The sequence below is a fragment of the Mustelus asterias genome, chromosome 13 (assembly GCF_964213995.1).
Source record: "Mustelus asterias chromosome 13, sMusAst1.hap1.1, whole genome shotgun sequence".
In the NCBI taxonomy this organism is placed as follows: Eukaryota; Metazoa; Chordata; class Chondrichthyes; order Carcharhiniformes; family Triakidae; genus Mustelus; species Mustelus asterias.
The window spans coordinates 53,990,111-54,011,790 of NC_135813.1; the positions used below are offsets into that span (position 1 = coordinate 53,990,111).

The window sequence follows — 21,680 nt, forward strand, 5'->3', positions numbered from 1 at the left end:
GTCTGAAATGAGCGAGAACAATGACAATGATGGTGGCAATTCAGACCAAGAAAAGTGGACAGTGAGTGCCGTCTGTTTAATGAAGAATGGGGTGTAAAGTACTTCTTTGTACAAGCAGGTGATAAAGCCTTGTGTGTCATATGCAACGAAACTGTCGCAATTTTGAAGGAGTACAATGTACGTCGGCACTGAGACCAAACATGAACCAAGTTATTCCCAATTCACAGGAACACAGCGTTCGGAAAAATTTGAATGAAACGCAGGCTGCTTTCCCAACAAGCTTTTTTTACACAGAAGATAACTGAAAATGAAGCTTTAACCAGGGCCAGTTACAAACTAGCTTATGTGTTGGCTAAAAGAGGAAAGCCATTCACCGATGGAGATCTCATCAAAGAGTGTATAATGGAAACAGTGGAGGAGTTATGCCCAGAAAAAGCAAATCTGTTCAAAATCATCAGTCTTGCGCCAAATACAGTTGCTCGTAGAATTGAGGATATAGGAAGCAATATATTTCATCAAATTGCAGACAAAGCAAGAAATTTTCAGTTGTATTCTCTCGCACTTGATGAATTGACTGATGTGTGTGACGCATCACAATTCTTAGTATTCATCCGTGGTGTCGACAGTGAATTTAATGTGACACAAGAATTAGCATCAGTGCATAGCATGCACAGCACAGTAACTGGAGAAGACATCTTCAAAGAATTGCAAAAAACTGTGTTAGAATATAACCTGGAGTGGAATAAACTGCAATGCGTGACAATTGATGGAGGAAAAAACATGTTTGGGGTGAAGGTAGCTTTGGTTGGACAAATCACAAAAGCTTGAGAGGTTGGTGGATTCTCAAAGTCCATGTTTCTGCATTGCATTATCCATCAACAAGCATTGTGCGGAAAATATGTGGATATGTCTTGCGTTCTGAAACCTGTTGTTTCAACAGTGAATTTCATTCGATCTCACGGGCTTAATCATCTCCAGTTCATTTATAAAACTAATTTTTTTACTTTGGCCCTGAAAATGTGTAAAATATACGATGCAGCCCTCGTACTGAAAAGTTTGGAGACCCCTGCTCTAGGTGAAAAGATTTTTTTCTCGTGTCCACTCTGATCCTTCTATCAAACACCTTAAATTTATGCCTTCTGGTAATTGACCCCTCTGTTAGGGGGAACAGGTCTTTCCTGTCTAGCCCCTCATAATTTTGTATATTAATTAGGTCACCCCTCAGCCTCCTCTGTTCTAAGGAAAACAACCCTTGCCTTTCCAATCTCTCCTCATAGCTGCAATTTTCAAGCCCCAGCCACATTCTTGTAAATCTCCTCTGTACTCTCTCCAGTGGAATTACATTCTTCCTATAATATGGTGACCAGAACTGTACACAAAATTCCAGCTGTGGCCTAACCAGTGTTTTATACAGTTCCAGCATTACATCCCTGCTTTTATATTCAATACCTCACCCAATAAAGGAAAGCATTCCATGTTCTTTCTTTACCACTTGTCCACCTGAACTACCACCTTCTAGGACTTGTGGACATACACTCCAAGGTGTCTCACTTCCTCAATCCCTCTCAATATCTTCCTGTTTAGTGAGTATGCCCTTGCTTTGTTTACCTTCCCCAAATGTATTACCTCACACTTTTCTGGACCGAATTCCATTTGTCACTTTTCCACTCACTCAACCAAACTGTTGATGATTCTGGAGTTGACAGCTATCCTCTTCACTATCAAGTACATGCCAATTTCTGTATCATCTGCAAATTTCCCAATCATGCCTCCACATTTAAGTCTAACTCATTAATATATACAACAAACAGCAAGGGCACCAAGGCTGAGCCCTGAGGAACACCACTGCAAACTGTTTTCCATTTCCAAAAGCATCCATCGACCATTACCTTTGTTTCCTGTCACTGAGCCAGTTTTGAATCTAACCTGCCCCCTTCCCCTGTATCCCATGAGATCTGACGTTTCTGACCAGTCTGCCATGTGGAGAGGTATAATATGATTAAGAATAGTCAGCATGGCTTTGTCAAAGGCAGATCATGCCTTACGAGCCTGATTGAATTTTTTGAGGATGTGACTAAACACATTGATGAAGGAAGAGCAGTAGATATAGTACATATGGACTTCAGCAAGTGCCCCATGCAAGGCTTATTGATAAAGTGAGGGGGCATGGGATCCAAGGGGACATTGCTTTGTGGATCCAGAACTGGCTTGCCCACAGAAGGCAAAGAGTGGTTATAGATGGGTCATATTCTGCATGGAGGTCGGTCACCAGTGGAGTGTCCCAGAGATCTGTTCTGGGACCCTTACTCTATGTGATTTTTCTAAATGACCTGGATGAGGAACTGGAGGGATGGGTTGGTAAGTTTGCTGATGACACAAAGGTTGGAGGTGTTGTGGATAGTGTGGAGGGATGTCAGAAGTTGCAGCGAGACATTGATAGGATGCAAGACTGGGCGGAGAAGTGGCAGATGGAGTTCAACCCAGATTAGTGTGAGGAGGTTCATTTTGGCAGGTCAAATAGGATGGCGGAATATAATATTAATGGTAGGACTCTTGGCAGTGTGGAAGATCAGAAGGATCTTGGGGTCCGAGTTCATAGGATGCTCAAAGCAGCTGTGCAGGTTGAGGCTGTGGTTAAGGCGGCGTATGGTGTACTGGCCTTCATCAACCGAGGAATTGAGTTTAGGAGTTGTGAGATAATGTTACAGCTATATAGGATCCTGGTCAGACCCCACTTGGAGTACTGTGCTCAGTTCTGGTCGCCTCATTACAGGAAGGATGTGGAAGCCATAGAAAGGGTGCAGAGGAGATTTACAAGGATGTTACCTGGGTTGGAATTGCGAATCGCGTGGAGGATGTGGAAAGTCTGCACAGAGATTTGGACAGGCTAAGTGAGTGGGCGAGGATCTGGCAGATGGAGTATAACGTTGACAAGTGTGAGGTTATCCACTGTGGAAGGAATAATAGTAAATGGACTATTATTTAAATGGTGAAAAATTACAACATGCTACTGTGCAGAGGGACCCGGGGGTCCTTGTGCATGAATCGCAAAAACTCAATTTGCAGGTGCAGCAGGTGATCAAGAAGGCAAATGGAATGTTGGCCTTTATCGCGAAGGGGATGGAGTATAAAAGCAGGGAGGTCTTGCTGCAATTGTACAAGGTACTGGTGAGGCCGCACCTGGAGTAGTGTGTGCAATTTTGGTCCCCTTATTTGCGGAAGGATGTATTGGCCTTGGAGGGAGTACAGAGAAGGTTCACCAGGTTGATACCGGAGATGAGGGGGTTAGCTTATGAGGAGAGATTGAGTAGATTGGGCCTGTACTCATTGGACTTTAGAAGGCTGAGGGGAGATCTTATAGAGACATATAAGATAATGAAGGGGCTAGACAGGGTAGAGGCAGAGAGATTCTTTCCACTTAGAAAGGAAACAAGAACTCGAGGACACAGTCTCAAAATAAGGGGGAGTCAGTTTAGGACAGAGTTGAGGAGGAACTTCTTCTCTCAGAGGGTAGTGAATCTCTGGAATTCTCTGCCCATTGAAGCAGTGGAGGCTACCTCGTTAAATATGTTTAAGTCACAGGTAGATAGATTTCTGATCAATAAGGGAATTGAGGGTTATGGGGAGCAGGCGGGTAAGTGGAACTAAACCACTATCAGATCAGCCATGATCTTATTGAATGGCGGGGCAGGCTCGAGGGGCTAGATGACCTACTCCTATTTCTTATGTTCTTATGTTGGGGAGCATGCCTTATGAGGATAGGTTGAGTGAGCTCGGCCTTTTCTCCTTGGAGAGAAGAAGGATGAGGGGGTGACCTGATGGAGGTGTATAAGAAGTTGAGAGGTATTGATCGAGTGGACAGTCAGGGGCTTTTTCCTAGGGCTGAAATGGTTGCTACAAAAGGACACAGGTTTAAGGTGCTGGGGAGTAGGTACAGAGGAGATGTCGGGGTAAGTTTTTCACTCAGAGGTTGGTGGGTGCGTGGAATGGGCTGCCAGCAACGGTGGTGGAGGCAGTCTCGATAGGGTCTTTTAAGAGACTTTTTTCCTATCCTCTCTTTTGCTTTCCTAATTTCCATTTTTACTACAATCCTGTCTTTCTATATTCCTCTGGGCTTTCTACAGTATTGAATCTTTTGTGACAGTCATAAGCTTTATTTTTCTGCCTTATCTTGGCCTGTTTGTATCCAGATATGATGTGGAGATGCCGGCGTTGGACTGGGGTAAGCACAGTAAGAAGTCTCACAACACCAGGTTAAAGTCCAACAGGTTTATTTGGTAGCAAATACCATAAGCTTTCGGAGCAATGCTCCTTCGTCAGATGGAGTGGTCTCTGTTCTCAAACAGGGCACAGACACAGAAATCAAATTACAGAATACTGATTAGAATGCAAATCTCTACAGCCAGCCAGGTCTTAAATGTACAGACAATGTGGGTGGAGGGAGCATTCAACACAGGTTAAAGAGATGTGTATTGTCTCCAGACAGTACAGCTTGTGAAATTCTGCAAGTCCAGGAGGCAAGCTGTGGGGGTTACTGATAATGTGACATAAATCCAACATCCCGGTTTAGACCGTCCTCATGTGTGCGGAACTTGGCTATCAGTTTCTGCTCAGTGACTCTGCGCTGTCGTGTGTCGTGAAGGCCGCCTTGGAGAACGCTTACCTGAAGATCCAAGGCTGAATGCCCGTGACTGCTGAAGTGCTCCCCCACAGGAAGAGAACAGTCTTGCCTGGTGATTGTCGAGCGGTGTTTTCATCCGTTGTCGCAGCGTCTGCATAGTTTCCCCAATGTACCATGCCTCGGGACATCCTTTCTTGCAGCGTAAGGTAGACAACGTTGGCCGAGTTGCAAGAGTAGGTACCGTGTACCTGGTAGATGGTGTTCTCACGTGAGATGATGGCATCCGTGTTGATGATCCGGCACGTCTTGCAGAGGTTGCTGTGGCAGGGTTGTGTGGTGTCGTGGTCACTGTTCTCCTGAAGGCTGGGTTGTTTGCTGCGGACAATGGTCTGTTTGAGGTTGCGTGGTTGTTTGAAGGCAAGAAGTGGGGGTGTGGGGATGGCCTTGGCGAGATGTTCGTCTTCATCAATGACATGTTGAAGGCTCCGGAGGAGATGCCGTAGCTTCTCCGCTCCGGGGAAGTACTGGACGACGAAGGGTACTCTGTCCACCGTGTCCCGTGTTTGTCTTCTGAGGAGGTCGGTGCGGTTTTTCGCTGTGGCGCGTACTCCAAGGCGGCCTTCACGACACATGACAGCGCAGAGTCACTGAGCAGAAACTGATAGCCAAGTTCCGCACACATGAGGACGGTCTAAACCGGGATGTTGGATTTATGTCACATTATCAGTAACCCCCACAGCTTGCCTCCTGGACTTGCAGAATTTCACAAGCTGTACTGTCTGGAGACAATACACATCTCTTTAACCTGTGTTGAATGCTCCCTCCATCCACATTGTCTGTACATTTAAGACCTGGCTGGCTGTAGAGATTTGCATTCTAATCAGTATTCTGTAATTTGATTTCTGTGTCTGTGCCCTGTTTGAGAACAGAGACCACTCCATCTGACGAAGGAGCATTGCTCCGAAAGCTTATGGTATTTGCTACCAAATAAACCTGTTGGACTTTAACCTGGTGTTGTGAGACTTCTTACTGTATCTAGATAACCAGGGGGCCTCTAGATTTGGTAATACCACCCTTTTCCTTTGTGAGAACATGTCTACATTTCAACTGTAGAGTTTCGCTTTTGAATGCCTCCCACTGATTTGACACTATTTTTCCTTCTAATAGCTGTCCACTCTCACCAGTTCACCTCTCAGCTTTGTAAAATTAGTCTCCCCCCCCCAGTTTAGAACTTTTACTCATGTTCTATCTTTGTCCTTTTCATTAATGATGCTAAATATTATGGTCACTATCTCTGAAATAGTCATTCACTTGCCCAGCTTCATTACTAAATCTAGAATTATCCCCCCCCCCTCGGTGGGTTTGTTACATGCTGGCTAAAACAGTTCTCTTGAATTAGTTCAAGAATTTTGAGCCGTTATGCCCTTCAAATTGTTCCTATCCCAATTGATATTAGGGTAATTGAATTAACCTGGGCGCTTTACACAATACTAGATCCAAAATAGTCTGTTCCCTGGTTAGTTCCTTGACATACTGGTTTAGAAAACTACCTTGTACACATTCCATGAACTCATCCTCCATACGATTACTACACAATTAGTTTCCTTGGACTATATGAGCATTAACGCCTTGTTACATGCAACTCAACTTCCTGATTTATCCACGACCTGACAGTACAACTAGAGTTAGAATGCCTATAAACTGCTCCTACCAATGTTCTCTGTCCCTTGCTTTAGTTCTACTAAACTGATTCAACTTTATTTTCAAGTAAAAATCCTAGTTATGGATAAAGACTGCCCGGAACAGTCTTAATCCATCCTTCATCAGGGCTACCCCAATCCTCAGTTTACATTCAAGTATCCTGGGATATTTAATATTTAATTCTGCAACCATATCTTCACAATGACTATGGAAATCCAGCAATTTCTGTGCTATTAATTCACCTGTTTTGTTATGAATGTCTTGCATATTCAGATATAGCCCCTTTAGCTTCAACTACATCATTTTTTTCCTAATGTTATTTTTGTCTGTAAATGTCCGATGACCTTTAATCTCTCTGTTGCTTCCTGTCCCACTCGGTTTACTTTTACCCAATCACTGCTCTGTTCTACAGTCTTCACATTTACCCGTACAAGAATCCTCCCCCGCTATCCCCATGATTCGTTCAAAGTCTTGTCTACTTGCCCTGTGAGTGATTTGCCAAGACAGTGTCCAGCCTGGGTGAAATGTAGTCTGTCCTGGTACTGGGTGCTAGTAGCCCATTAATCAAAACTCCGTCTCTCACACCACCCCTTCACAATGCACTTAACCTTTCTGTTTAACCCTTTACCAATTTGCACATGGTTCAGTTAACAATCTAGAGATTACCACGTCGGCACTTTGTATTTTGATCCAGGCACCCCAAACTCATCCAGTAGAACTTCATTCCTAAGTCTGTTTATGATTTTGGTTCTTTTGTAGAATATGAACACATCAAGTTAAACAGTAAATTAAAGATTTATCAAATTCAGTTTAAAAATACATCGTGTTTTCCATTAATATGGCTGACACTTCATTTTAAACAAGACGCTTCATTTTACACAGGAAATTAACAGTAGTTTTGTACATGTCACCTCCTAATTAACTCTGCTGAATTTCAACAATTGCAGTGCTAAAGATACAAGTAGGCATCTCACAGACGAGGCAAAGACAGTGAGGACACGGAGCGATCCAAGGCAGTTGTTTCAATCAGTACATCCTGTTTTATGGAAGAGTTCCATTTTTCACTGACATTTTAGGAAAGGGAATCATTTATATATCTCAGGAATTTCTGGAATTAGCGTTAAGCTGGAAACGTCCCATGAGATGTCACTAGTGTTTCTGATTAATTAGAGCACTTGGGATTAATAACGTTCCTCAAAATCTCAGCGTACAGAACACTCGCACTGACTTCCAGCCACTTCATACACACACCCCCCCCCCCCCCCCCCCCCACCGGCACCAAGTCTTTCAGCACAGACCAGGTCCATCAACTAGAGAGAAAAATGTAGGAAACACCAGGTGTGACATCCTCGGAAAGAGAAACTGAGTTAAACATTTCAGCTCAATGATCTTTCATTGACCTGATACTTTAAACTATCTTTCTCTACCCAGATGCTGCCTTACCTGCTGAGTATTTCCAGCATTTTCTGTCTCTGACTTTCAGCATCTGCAGAGTTTTGCATCATAGTTTACCAACTGCAATTTTCATATAGTACGGCAGAATTGATACTGGGGATGAGGTTACGTAACTGCAGCCTTTGCAATACCAGTGGTTTCCTTAGTTTGAAGTGGTCAGCATCGCCTGGACTGGAGCCTGATGCACACTGTTAATGACCACTTCATGGTGTCTGATCCCTCGTCAGGCTGTGCACTTCATCTCTGTTCCATGCTGACTGGCGCCAGTGGGTACGAGACAATCCATTTTGTTACAGAATAGTTGCAGCAAGCAACAATGTGGAGTTGGGAAGTGAACTAGACTCGTGACTAGAAGCACGCTCCTGGAACGCTGAATAAAATCTGAGTGCACCTTACTTAGGTCATGTGTCAATTGATGTTTCTTCTGACAAACCTTCGCCGTGGGCGATCACATCACTGAATATTCAAATTCGGATGATCTAACACAACCACAAGCATAAAGGAACACTGCAATCTGTAAAAATAAATCCTCTGTCAGCTCTGACAGTAATATTAAATAGCTCAAATTATTTAAAAAATTTAATCATACCGATATCTAATCCAAGTGTTTTTACAATTTAAAAAAAAATATTTTCTGAAGAAAGTAGAAAAATAGAAAGAGGGGAATCCTTTTCAAGCTTGGTGTGGTTTAGTCTGATCTGTACAGAGGGCCACTGTGATCCCGTAGAGAAACCAGAAGATCAGGATCAGCAGGAAAGAAGCCACGGGGTGCAGGTTGAGTGTGGCACCGATAACCATACAGACAAAGAAAGAGGAGAGCGTGCGGTAACTGGCCAGGAAGCGGAGGCTGAGCCGTGGCTGATGCTGCTGGAATCTGCGGCACATCACTGGACCGGACTTTATCCTCCGACTCGACTCTGGGTAGGTCAGGTAATAACGAGCCAGTTTTCCCATCATACCCTCCCGCTGACACACGGCCTCCATTTCTTCAGCAAACTACAGGACACACAAAAAAAGTATTAAGAACATAAGCACTGGGTGTAAGTTAGGTCCTGTGGCCCTTCAAACCTGTTCTGTCATTCAATCAGGATATGACTCATCTGATCGCAGCCTTAACTCCACTTTGTCATCTGCTCCCCATAACCCCTGACCCCCTTGTCAATCACACATCTGTCTAGCACAGCCTCGAATATATTCACTGACGCAGCTTCCATTGCCCTCTGGGCAAGAGAATCCTAAAGACTTCGAAGAAATTTCTCTGCATTTCTATCATAACTGGGCGATTCCTTACTTTGAAACAGTGTCTCTTGATTCCCTTACGAGAGGAAACATCCTCTCAGCATCCACCCTGTCAAATCCCCTCAATCTGATATGTCTCAATAAGATCACCTCTCATTCTCCTAAACTCCAATGAGTACAGGCCAATCTGCTCAACCTTCTCTCATTCCAGGAATCAATTTAGCATATTTATTTAGCACCATTCACAACTTCAGGGCGCTTCTTTACAGCCAGTGATGTAGTTCTGAAATGTAGTCGCTGTTTTAATGTAGGAAATGCAGCAGCCAATTAAAACACTGCAAACTCCCTAAAACACCAATGTGATATCAGATAATGGCTGAATGATGTTGATTTAGGAATAAATATTTGCTGGATCATCAACGGGAACTCGCTAATTCTTCAAAGTAGTCATTTATATCCGAGCAGACAGGCCTCAGTTTCCCTCACCTAAAAGGCAGCACCTTGATAGTGCCGCACTCCCTCAGCACTGCTTTGGAGTGTCAGCCTAGATTTAGTGCCTTTGACACTGGATTGGACTTTGACCCAGAACCTTCTGACTCAGAGGCACAAGCGAGAAAGGAGACACGCTGCTAAAAAATTAAACAAATGTCTAAATAAAGCTAATGGCATGCCGGCCTTCATAGCAAGAGGATTTGAGTATAGGAGTAAGGATGTCTTGCTGCAGTTATACAGGGCCTTGGTGAGGCCACACCTTGAGTTTTGGTCTCCTAGTCTGAGGAAGGACATTCTTGCTATTGAGGGAGTCCAGCGAAGCTTCACTAGACTGATTCCTGGAATGGCAGGACTGACATATGAAGAGAGATTGGATTGACTGGGCTTGTACTGACTGGAATTTAGAAGAATGAGAGGGGATCTCGTAGAAACATATAAAATCCTGATGGGACTGGACAGGCTAGATGCAGGAAGAATGTTCCTGATGTTAGGGAAGTGCAGAACTAGGGGTCACAGTATAATAAGGGGTAAGCCATTCAGGACTGAGGTGAGAAAGAACTTCTTCACTCAGAGGGTTGTGAACCTGTGGAATTCTCTCCCACAGAAAGCTGTTGGGGCCAGTTCGTTAGATATGTTCAAGAGGGAGCTGGATGTGGCCCTTGTGGCTAGAGGGATCAAGGGCAATGGAGAGAAGGTGGGAGTGGGATACTGAGAGTGTATGATCAGCCATGATCATGTTGAATGGTCGTCCAGGCTCGAAGGGCCAAATGACCTACTCCTGCACCTATTTTTATGTTTCTATATTTGAGAGAGAAAAACACGTCTTTAATGCTTCAGATAGGAGAGTCCTTTTGATCCCTTTTAGTATTTTCTATTTAGCACAGTTTCTGTCAGAACATACAGGATCTACTGGATCATAGAATGGTTACAGCACAGGAGTTTAGTTCATTATCTCAGCAAGAGAAACTCAGCTAGTTTCATTCTCCTGCCTTCCCCCACTGAGTCTGCAAATTTCCTTTCAGCTGCTTATGCAATTCTCTTAACATAAGCAGGAGTCGGCCATCTGGCCCCTCGAGCCTGCTCCACCATTCAATAAGATCATGGTTGATCCTTACACTCGTTCTGTGAATCTGTCTCCACCACACTCTCAGACAGTGCATTCCAGATCCTAACCACTCGCTGTGTGAAAAGATTTTCATAGAATCATAGAATCCCTACAGTACAGAAGGAGGCCATTCGGCCCATCGAGTCTGCACCAACCACAATCCCACCCAGGCCCTACCCCCACATATTTACCCACTAATCCCTCTAACCTACACATCTCAGGACTCTAAGGGGCAATTTTTAACCTGGCCAATCAACCTAACCCGCACATCTTTGGAGTGTGGGAGGAAACCGGAGCACCCGGAGGAAACCCACGCAGACACGAGGAGAATGTGCAAACTCCACACAGACAGTGACCCAAGCCGGGAATCGAACTCAGGTCCCTGGAGCTGTGAAGCAGCAGTGCTAACCACTGTGCTATCGTGCCGCCTGGTTCTTTTGGCAATCTCCTTTGGTTCTCATTGCTCTATCATTGGGGATAGTTTCTCCCCTTCTACTCTTGTCCAGACCCTTCATGATTTTGAACACTTATCAAGTCCACTCACAACCTTCTCTCGAAGTAGACCAGCCCCAGCTTCTGCAATCTATCCACATCACTGAAGTTCCTCATCCTTGGAAACATTGTGCCCAGAATTGGATGCAATTCTCTAGCTGAGGCCAAACTGGTATTTTATAAAGGTTCATTATCATTTTCTTGCTTTTGTGCTCTACGCCTCTACAAAGCCCCAGAGGCCACATTCCTTATTAACCACTTCCTCAATTTGTCCTGCCAATGATTTGGCACTTACACCCTCAGGGGCCTGTGTCCTGCACCTCCTTTAGAATTGTATCCTTTATTCCTACCAAAATACATCACTTCACATTTTCCTGCATTCAATTCATCCTGCCACATGGCCACCCATTCTGCTAACCGGTGTTCTTCTGAAGTTTATCAATATCCACTTCAGTTCACAATGTGTACAAATTTTGTCATTTGAACATTTTGAATCTGTGCCCTGTACATGCAAGCCCAGTTCATTCATATACATCAAGAAAAGCAGCACCCTCGTACTAATTCCCGGGGAATATCACTGTCCACCTCCTCCAGTCCGAAAAACAACCATTCCCCACCACTCGGCTCCCCGTCACTCAGCTAAACTTCCCATCCACTGCCCTGTCCCTTTTATTCTACAGGCTTCAACTTGGCTGACAAGCCTGATGTGGCACCTTTTATCACCACATTCCACTCGTCAACCTCCTGTAAACTCATCAAAAAACTCAGTAGGTCAACATGATTTCCCCTTAACAATACATGCTGGCTTTCCTGAATTCATCCACAATTGTTCAAGTGATCATTAATTTTGTTCTGAATTATTGTTTCTGAATACTTTTCCACTCTCCAGGTTAAACTGACTGGCCTGCAGTTTATGCTTTTATTCTCTTTTGAGTGAGGGTGTAATATTTGCAATTCCCCAGTCCTCTGGCATGCCTGCATTAAGGAAGATTGGAAGATTATAGCCAGTGTCTCTGCAACTTCAACCTTCACCTGATCCAAACCTAGTGATTTATCAACTTTAAAGTACAGTCAGTCTAAAATCTTTTTATTAATTAAATTAATTGTAAACGCCAAAAGAAAGGGGAAATAAAGGCGACATGGTGGCACAGTGGTTAGCACTGCTGCCTCTCAGCGCCAGGGATCCAGGTTCAATTCCAGCCTCGGGTCACTGCCTATGCAGAGTTTTATGTTCTCTGTGTCTGCATGGGTTTCCTCCGGGTGCTCCGGTTTCCTCCCACACTCCAACGATGTGCGGGTTAGATGGATTGGCCGTGATGAATGTGTGGGGTTACAGGAATAGAGGACAGGGCCTGGGTAAAATGCTTTGTCAGAGAGCTGGTGCAGACTCGATGGGCCTAATGGCCTTTTCTGCACCATAGGGATTGTATGACGAACATTATTCACACGAGCAGTTAACTTTGGAAGAAGGGATTGGTGTTAACTGGTGCTTCCTGAGGATGGTTACTAGCTTACCCGCAGGTTGATGGCTGATGATAACTGGAAGAGCAGGCGCACTAACAGGCCACTCTCATAGCTGCGAATCGGCTGCAACTCAGGGTCCCCCTGATATTCAATCTCAAACCTTCGGAGTCCGTTTATAATCTGCAAATAAACACAATTCAGTACACCCACAGACAGTGGTACACACAGCAAACTATCCCAGTATACCCACAGACAGTGGTACACACAGCAAACTAAACAATTCCCCAGCCCCCTCCCCCACAGTTAGCAGGAAAGCACCCACGACCTGAACCTGTACCCCAGTGAGAATCAGCACCAACAGAAGCTGCATCTCAGTGACTGTCAATGATTAGATTCTACCTGTTCCCCCCAGTTCCCTCGATTGCAGGATTTTTTGCTGTGTTCTCTCCTCAATGTGCAATGCTGTTTCACACGTGGTCATCATCCAATGTATCTTACCCTCCCCAGCACTGAGATCAAATGTCACTCCCTACCTGTTGCCCTGGCCATGTTCTGAGTTTAAAGCACACCAAGGGCAAGCTACAGACTTTCCTGGATAAAGCACTTCAATTACTCACTGGACAAATTAAGAGCTATTGGGGGAGTTCCACTTTTTCAGATCTTAAAGCCATTGCTAAGAGGAGAGATTAAGTTCCCTGTCTCCCTCTAACCTTCTTTCACTCACCCAGGAGCTAGTATTGGGCCAGATTGTATTCTGAAACTGGAATTCACCCAAAGACAATGTGGAAATCAGAAAGATGAAGTAATGTGAGACCCTGTTAGACCCTGCACTGGCTCAGTGCTTAGAAACCACTCCTGCTGCCTCTTCCACACTGAACAACAAGAACTACTCCTGGCGTATCTGCCCTTTAACAGAACAAACTGCACCCAGAGAAATGGAAACCCACAAGCACTGAAAGCCCCAACTCCAACCAGGCTGTCACTCACTGTCACACACCAGAGACACTTTGTGCCGACATACCTGGTACCTGCCTAGTTGGGTCAGGGTCAGCCCATTCTCTCCTGGAATACAGTCGGGCATTTGGTGCCTCCCATTTTCTTCGCTGGTCGCTCCCACGTTGGTTGCCATGGATGGCAGGTGTGGCGTGCTTAGCTGTGGAGGGTCGATATCAAGTTTCATCATTGGAGGTGTTACCAAGTCACTCAGTTATTGAGTTCAGTGCTGTGGATTCTTCGACTTTTGTTTATATATTGGGAGTTTGAAGATAGGCTCTGTACTACATCTGGAGGGCTTGCTGTGGTTATTTTTGGGAGGGTGTGTGTTTGCACTAGGGAAGGGAACTGAGTTTACCAGCTTCCCTGGGGGAAGAGACAGGGAATGGTCTGTAACCATTCAACATTGGAGAGATGCTTTTCTGCCAACTAATTCAGATTGAGGGATCAGTATGATTGTAGGTACTGTAGGAAATTCCTTACCCTCAAAAATGGAAAGTGCTAGAAAAGCTCAGCAGGTCTGGCAGCATCTGGCTCCAGTCTCTCTGTGACTGAGTGTAGAGGAGTCATATTGAACTCGGAACGTTAACTCTGTTTCTCTCTCCTCAGACGCTGCCAGAGTTTTTCCAGCATTTTGTTTTTATTCGTGATTTTTGTTTTAGATGAGTTGCCTTTTTATTCACAAGGTGATGGCAATGACCGATTTATTAATCGTCTGGGAATCCCTCCTGCTCTGTCCAGGCAATTTTACTGTTTCAAAGCTTCATTTTTAGCCAGCAATGGATTATTTCAGGAATCTCAATCAGATAGTTCACTGCGTGGTACGTTAAATCTCAAGGGCTGCTGAGGCATTGTGACACTGCAGCACTCCCTCAGTACCACCATCTAAGACAAAGGGAACAGATGCACGGGAATACAACCACTCCCTCCAGGATCCCCCTCCGAGTCACTCACCATCCTGACTTGGAAATATATCGCCGTTCCTTCACTATCGCTGGGTCAAAATCCTAGAACTCCCTCTCTAACAGCACAGTAGGTGTACCTACATCTCAGGCACTGCAGCAGTGCAAAGCTGCAGCCTACCACTACCTTCTCGCGGGCAATTGAGGGTGGATAATCAAAGGTGGCCTCGTCAGAAAAGCTGACATCTGATGAATGTCTAAAAAACTCCTGAATAGGCCATCAGAGGCTGGTGGAGAGGCCCTCTGAACATTCTCTATTCTGCTTTATGTTTCTGGAGCTGGGAGGTGGATCTATGATATCAACATCAGTCAGGTTGTTGGATCAGGCCCTCCAGGTGAATGGAGTTAGACACCCTGAAACTATTTCCTGCAGAGTTTGGCTGCTTTGATGAACATTCTGGTCAATTATGAAAATCCTTTCCAAATGTGTCTTTCGTATCAGCCTGAATTCAAAAGACAGAAGGGCAATGGGGCTGGTGGAGAGGCCCTGAGGCTGGTGGACAGACCCTGAGACAGAAGGGCAATGGGGCTGGTGGAGAGGCCCTCTGAACGTTCTGTAATCTGCTTTATGCTTCTGAAACTAGGAGGTGGATCCGTAAGATCAAACCCACAAAACACTTGCATCTGTCCATGGTCCAAAGGGAAAGCAGATTAAGCGTTTTTCTTGTTTTTAGGGAAGTACTACAATCTAAACCTGACCCTTTATAATGCCAGATGTAGCAATTCAAGGTGACAGCTGATTTGTGGTTTCTCAGCACTGCGTGAGAGATTTGGAAGCTGCATCAAGACATCCCCAGAATCTAAACAGGAAAAACATACCACTGTTCAGATCCTGTAGACCATCACAGAATCTTAAAGCAACAGTTCATAGGGCAAGGGAGGCTTTGCTGGTGAATTTTGTTGTACTACAATGTATGGGGAAGGAGCCTGAATCACAACAGTTCATCCAGATGAGTGAGAGTGTGTTTTGCATAATGCCACAGAATCAGGTGACTGAGGGGCAGAGTCTCCTTCAAGGCTGCAAACACCCCTCTCCATCGACAGGATACAGGCCTGGAGTCTTAAAAAAAAACAGACCCCGATATGTGAAAACATTCATCCAAATACTCTTCCTTCCTTTAGGACTGTTAGCAATGATGCGGAGTTAGAACAGCCCAGCAAGAATTCTTTTAGCCCAGGGAACAGTCCGGTTAGCAATGCAAGGACACGAATAGAGGAACCAGCCTGAGCAACGTGACAGAGCGAGATTGTGTCCTGAGCAAAGGCCAGCATCAATCAAACACTCAAAATGTCAGTCTTACCTTGAACACTTGACACAAGTACTCCAGTGACCTTTCCAAATACTCATCGGTTTTCCGGATCTCATCAGGTCCCAAGTCATCCAGATCATTGCCTCCGTAAGCAGAGGTGTTGAAATCGTAGGGTGACAGGCCTAAGAAGGACATGAGTGAGTGTCCTGTAAACTGCTCAGCTGTGTGATCAGAGATGGATTTAGCAGTCTGCTTGGCCTGCGCTATTAACTGTGCCAGTTTCAGTACCTGCAGGAGAAGGAGCCAATATGCAGAGACATTACTGTTTACCATCTCACCATTTACCTGGGTCTTATCCATCAGCTCAACTCCAATTCTGCTTCCCATAGCCTTGTTCCCACAGCTCCCTTTCACCCATCACCCCTGGCCTCACTCACCTTCACTGGCTCCCAGACCGAGAGCAGTTCCATTGCAAAATTCCCAGCCTTGTGTTTAAATCCCTAATGTGGTGATGCCGGCATTGGACTGGGGCAAGCACGGTAAATCCTTGCACAGCCTTATGTCACCGCCCCCATTTCTGTAATCTCCTCAACACTCTGCGATGTCAGAGTTCCTCTAATTCTGGTTCCTCTCATATCTCTGCTTCAATCACTACCACAGTTAGCCATGCCCTCAGCTATCTGGGCCCTAAGCTCTGGAATTCCCTCCCTAAACCTCTCACCTTTGACTGCTCTTTTAAAACACTCCTCAAAACCCAATACTTTGATCAAATTTTGGTCAGTCTGCCTAATGCCTCAGTTGGTTCAATGCCACATTTTGTTTGATATTCTCTTCTGGAACACTTGGGACATCTACATTAAACAGGTATGTACAGGTTAAAAAATCACAGCTGTAAAGAACAGGCAAGGTCAGTACCCAGTCTGTCAGTGAGCCAATGTACTGGAATCCAACTCCCCATTTCCAATTGGCCCTGAAGAAAGGCACAACATGATGATGATGAGATGGTCCCTCAAAGAGGGCCTGAATATCAGGTAGTCACCATGGAACTCATTCTCCATCAGTGCCACCGAGGCACTTACCCAGCGAGAACCAGCACCACCGAGGCACTTATCCAGAGAGAACCAGTGCCACTGGGTATGTACACACGTGAGGACCAGTGGCTGGAGGACTGATTCCCCAAATCAGTGCCTCTGGGATCTGTTCCCAATGTGTACCCAGTGAGAACAGCACCTGCTGGACCTGTACCTCAGTGCCTTCAGGGAGTTTGGAGCAGAAAATCATATTGCTGTTCTCTTCTCCCCACCACCCACAACTCTATCCCACAGCACCAGAGTTCAAGATGTACCAGTGTAACTTTTTACCCCGTACACAAGTGCACACTAAAGGAAGATGAAGTCTCAGCAGCTTGTACTCACCAAGTTCCTGACATCGACCCCAAACATCTGCGTGTACACACAATCCTGCCCCTCCAGGTTGTACACATGACTTTTCACTCGGAAGGACGAATCTGCCACTGGGGAATGCCACAATGACATGAAGCTGCTGCTGAAGCCGGGAGATGCGTACACACGATGCTGCCTCGGATGGTGCATGGGGTCAGGCTCCAGGAACAAGCGCTCAGCTATTGGAAAACAATGGAGGGTTTACACAGACAAAGTAAAACTGCTAGCTGCAAATGCCTGGGGTAATTAGTGAGCTGAGGCTCACTGGCACTCTGAGTCAGAATGTCACAGGCCCCAGTCCAAATTTAGAGGCTTGAACACAGACCACACTGACATTCCACCTCAGCAATGGGTGGGGGAGAGGCTTGGCACTGAGGGAGCTCTGTGCCGTCAAAGGGAGGGGGGGGGGCAGTACTGAGGGAACTCTGCACTGTTCCGGGGGAGGGGGGGACGACAACGACTGAGGGAGTGCTGCGTCGTCGGGGTTGGGATTCTATGATCTTGTTGAAACTTATAAGATTTAGAGGGGACATGACAGGGTGAATTCTGAAAGGATGCTTCCCCTGAGGGGGAGAGACTCAAACTGGGTGACACTGTTTAAACACAAGAGGTCTATTTAAGATGGAGGTGAGAAGAATATTTTCCCCCACAGATTATGAGTCTGTGGAACTCTCTTCCACAGATATAAGGGGAAGGGTGAGCGGTTATTTTTAAGGCAAAGACAGATAGACTCTTGAATAACAAGGGAGTCAAAGGTTATCAGGGTAGTAGGACCACAATGAGATCAACCCGTGAACTTATAGAAGGATAGAGCAGGCTCGAGGGGCTGAATGGCCTACTGATTCTAATTCATATGTTTCTCCTCGCAGCAGATTTATCCATGTGAAGGAGTTGGGCTTTGGCTGATCTGAAGGAGTGCCGGGATGGTAATGGAGTTGGGAATAGCAAGCACTTCACACTGTTATGGCACGACAATCAATCTTACCTTCCTTGATCATTTCAGCCAGGTTAGGCTGACTGTACACCTTGGCCACTCGGTACACCATCAGCGCATTTTTGGGGCTGACGAGATCAGTGCGCAAAGCTCGATTGAGGAAGCCTTGGAACAGCTTTGTGAACATCAGCAGGTTTTCCTGCACAAAGGGTGTCCTGTGACACAGAATGAAGGGTTAGGAGTCGGATCTAATGGAGTAGGCAACGAGCAGTATCTGTTTTAGATCATGACTGTTTAAACATGGAGGCACCCTCCAAACTCAATGTCTTCACAAAGATAGCTGTGAAAGTCAACAAAGCGCACGGTACTCAATGGCCACTCTGGCCACTGTATCCATGCTAGCACTTCAATTGAAGAAGCTACTTTCATCCCATGTATTCTTTGTCAATACATATTCAATTTATTTTTAAAATAACTTTACAATTTCTTCCTCAATGTTCTCACATTCTAATAAGACAATTCCCCATTTGTTCTGGCACGGAGAATCCTCAGCCCCTTTCTTACTGATTCAACCACCACTGGGAACATCTTTTCACTATTTAACGTCAAAACTGGACTAATTTTGGACCCCTCCACTTAATGCATCATACGAGGTCACTGGGATTTTACCTGGCAGGGAGAGGAGGGAGCAGAGAGGAAACAGTGAGTCTGAGCAATTACCAAGGTTTACAATGGCCCAGTGAGGAACTGAAATGAGATCTTAGCAGCTTTGGAATAAAGTGTAATGATCATTGTCAGCAAACAAACCCTCAGTCAATAATACTGAAAATACAAAAATGTTGACTGCAGAAATGCCTTCCAAATAAAACATGACTCATTTAAGTACAGAACCCTTTAGATCCAAACCCCTTTCCATTGACTGCCATTAAAGATAGTTCCAACTGTTCAAACTCAATGCATGTCGAGAATTCAACCACGTCTCACTCACTGTCTTAAAATAGAGGTTGCATCAGGAAAACAGAACATTCAACCTAACAAATCCATGTCAACATTTACCACCCAGGCAAGCAAACAGTTCTATTCATATTATTCTACTGTTCCCACATCTCTTGGCAAAACCCTGTTCACCAAACCACTTCACTTCCACTGTCCAGAACTCAAATATACTTTCCCCCTCACTCCTCTTGGATGAAAGGCTAATTGGCAAAAACAAATTTGGTATACTGATCTTAAAAATGAGTTTATTATTTGAAGCAAGACAAACTGAAGTGAGTTGCTTTCAACTGGAAAAACAACAAGAAGAGAATATGGTCCCAGTCTCTCAAACAGTAAAAATCATAGAATCACTACAGTGCAGGAGGCCATTCGGCTCATTGAGTCTGCACCGACTCTCCAACAGAACATCTCACTCAGGCCTTATCCCTGGAGTCCCATGTATTTACCCTGGTAATCCCCCTAACCTACACATCTGTGGACACTAAGGGACAATTTAGCATGGCCAATCAATCTAACCCACACATCTTTGGAGTGTGGGAGGAAACTGGAGCACCAGAAGGAAACCCACGCAGACACAGGGAGAACGTGCAAACTCCACACAGTGACCCAAGGCCGGAATTGAACCCGGGTCCCTGGCGTTGTGAGGCAGCAGTACAAAGGAAGCTGTTTAACATGACTGTGAGCATAACACTGGACAGTATAGAGTGAAGTAAAGATGACTTGAGTCACATTAGAAGCATATCTTCATTTTAACCATAATCTCACTCTCCCATAGTCTGTTATATCCGTGACCTCTGTGAGATTTACCATTTGTCTGGTACACTGCGATCCATTGAGTCAATCATGTTGGGTAGTTTCTCTGCTGCGTACCGCCAGGGCTGCAGATAGCTGAGCCATGTTTCTAAAACCTGCAGAGACAAATTAAACTATTAACAAAGGGACAAGCAAACAGGTTAGAAACAGAACCTCCTGTCCAATGTGGCTATTTGTGAACAAAATATACCTGACATTACAATTAGAAATTTTGTTCCTTCAGTTGAATTGTGCCTGAAGATTTAAGTCATACACGAGATTCATCAAAATGATAACATACCATTTTGCCAGTACGTTGCCATGTTAAGAAAGGATCAGCACTGTTCCCTATAGGGAACAACTGAGGGGCCTCAGCTATTTACAATCTATATTAATGCCTTAGACCAAGAACCAGAGAGTAATGTATCAGAATTTGCTGATGATACCAAATTAGGTGGAAAAGTACACTGTGGAAGGGCACAAGAGGCTGCAAAGAGATATAGACAGGACGGGCAAGTGGGCAACAAGATGGCAGATAGAGTATAAATGTAGGGAAGTGGAGTTATTCAATTTAGTTAGAACTATAGAAAATTACAGCTCAGAAACAGACCTTTTGGCCCTTCTTGTCTGTGCCGAACCATTTTTTGCCTAGTCCCACTGACCTGCATTTGGACCATATCCTTCCACACCCCTCTCATCCATGAACCCGTCCAAGTTTTTCTTAAATGTTAAAAGTGACCCCGCATTTACCACTTTATCCAGCAGCTCATTCCACACTCCCACCACTCTCTGCGTGAAGAAGCCCCCCCTAATATTCCCTTTAAACTTTTCTCCTTTCACCCTTAACCCATGCCCTCTGGTTTTTTTCTCCCCTAGCCTCAGCAAAAAAAGCCTGCTTGCATTCACTCTATCTATACCCATCAAAATCTTATACACCTCTATCAAATCTCCCCTCAATCTTCTACGCTCCAGGGAATAAAGTCCCAACCTATTCAATCTCTCTCTGTAACTCAGCTTCTCAAGTCCCGGCAACATCCTTGTGAACCTTCTCTGCACTCTTTCAACTTTATTTACATCCTTCCTGTAACTAGGTGACCAAAACTGTACACAATACTCCAAATTCGGCCTCACCAATGCCTTATATAACCTTACCATAACACTCCAACTTTTATACTCGATACTCCGATTTATAAAGGCCAATGTACCAAAGGCACTCTTTACGACCCTATCCACCTGTGACGTCACTTTTAGGGAATTCTGTACCTGTATTCCCAGATCCCTCTGTTCAACTGCACACTTCAGAGTCCTAACATTTACCCTGTACGTTCTACTTTGGTTTGTCCTTCCAAAGTGCAATATCTCACACTTGTCTGCGTTAAATTCCATTTGCCATTTTTCAGCCCATTTTTCTAGTTGGTCCAAATCCCTCTGCAAGCTTTGAAACCTTCCTCACTGTCCACTACACCTCCAATCTTTGTATCATCAGCAAACTTGCTGATCCAATTTACCACATTATCATCCAGATCATTGATATAGTTGACAAACAACAATGGACCCAACACCGATCCATGTGGCACACCACTAGTCACAGGCCTCCACTCCGAGAAGCAATCCTTCACAACCACTCTCTGGCTTCTTCCATTGAGCCAGTGTCTAATCCAATTTACTACCTCCCCATGTAAACCCAGCGACTGAACCTTCCTAACTAACCTCCCATGAGGGACCTTGTCAAAGGCCTTGCT

General features: G+C 44.9%; 1 protein-coding gene across 4 annotated transcripts in view; it reads right to left on the bottom strand.

Annotated features, from left to right (window-relative positions):
• Positions 1 to 7,100: 7,100 nt before the first annotated feature.
• Positions 7,101 to 21,680, bottom strand: part of smpd4 (sphingomyelin phosphodiesterase 4) — a 76,856-nt gene continuing 62,276 nt past the window's right edge. For 3 of the 4 annotated variants that reach the window (XM_078226779.1, XM_078226780.1, XM_078226781.1), the window contains 7 exons: positions 19,954 to 20,054; positions 18,202 to 18,365; positions 17,190 to 17,395; positions 15,826 to 16,062; positions 13,591 to 13,722; positions 12,621 to 12,749; positions 7,102 to 8,773 (listed from right to left, as the gene is read on the bottom strand). In XM_078226779.1, the coding sequence (XP_078082905.1) occupies positions 8,450 to 8,773; positions 12,621 to 12,749; positions 13,591 to 13,722; positions 15,826 to 16,062; positions 17,190 to 17,395; positions 18,202 to 18,365; positions 19,954 to 20,054 (1,293 nt within the window). In that variant the 3' untranslated portion in view covers positions 7,102 to 8,449. Of the gene's footprint in view, positions 8,774 to 12,620; positions 12,750 to 13,590; positions 13,723 to 15,825; positions 16,063 to 17,189; positions 17,396 to 18,201; positions 18,366 to 19,953; positions 20,055 to 21,680 lie in introns of all 4 variants that reach the window. The other variant, XM_078226782.1, reaches the window with a different exon arrangement.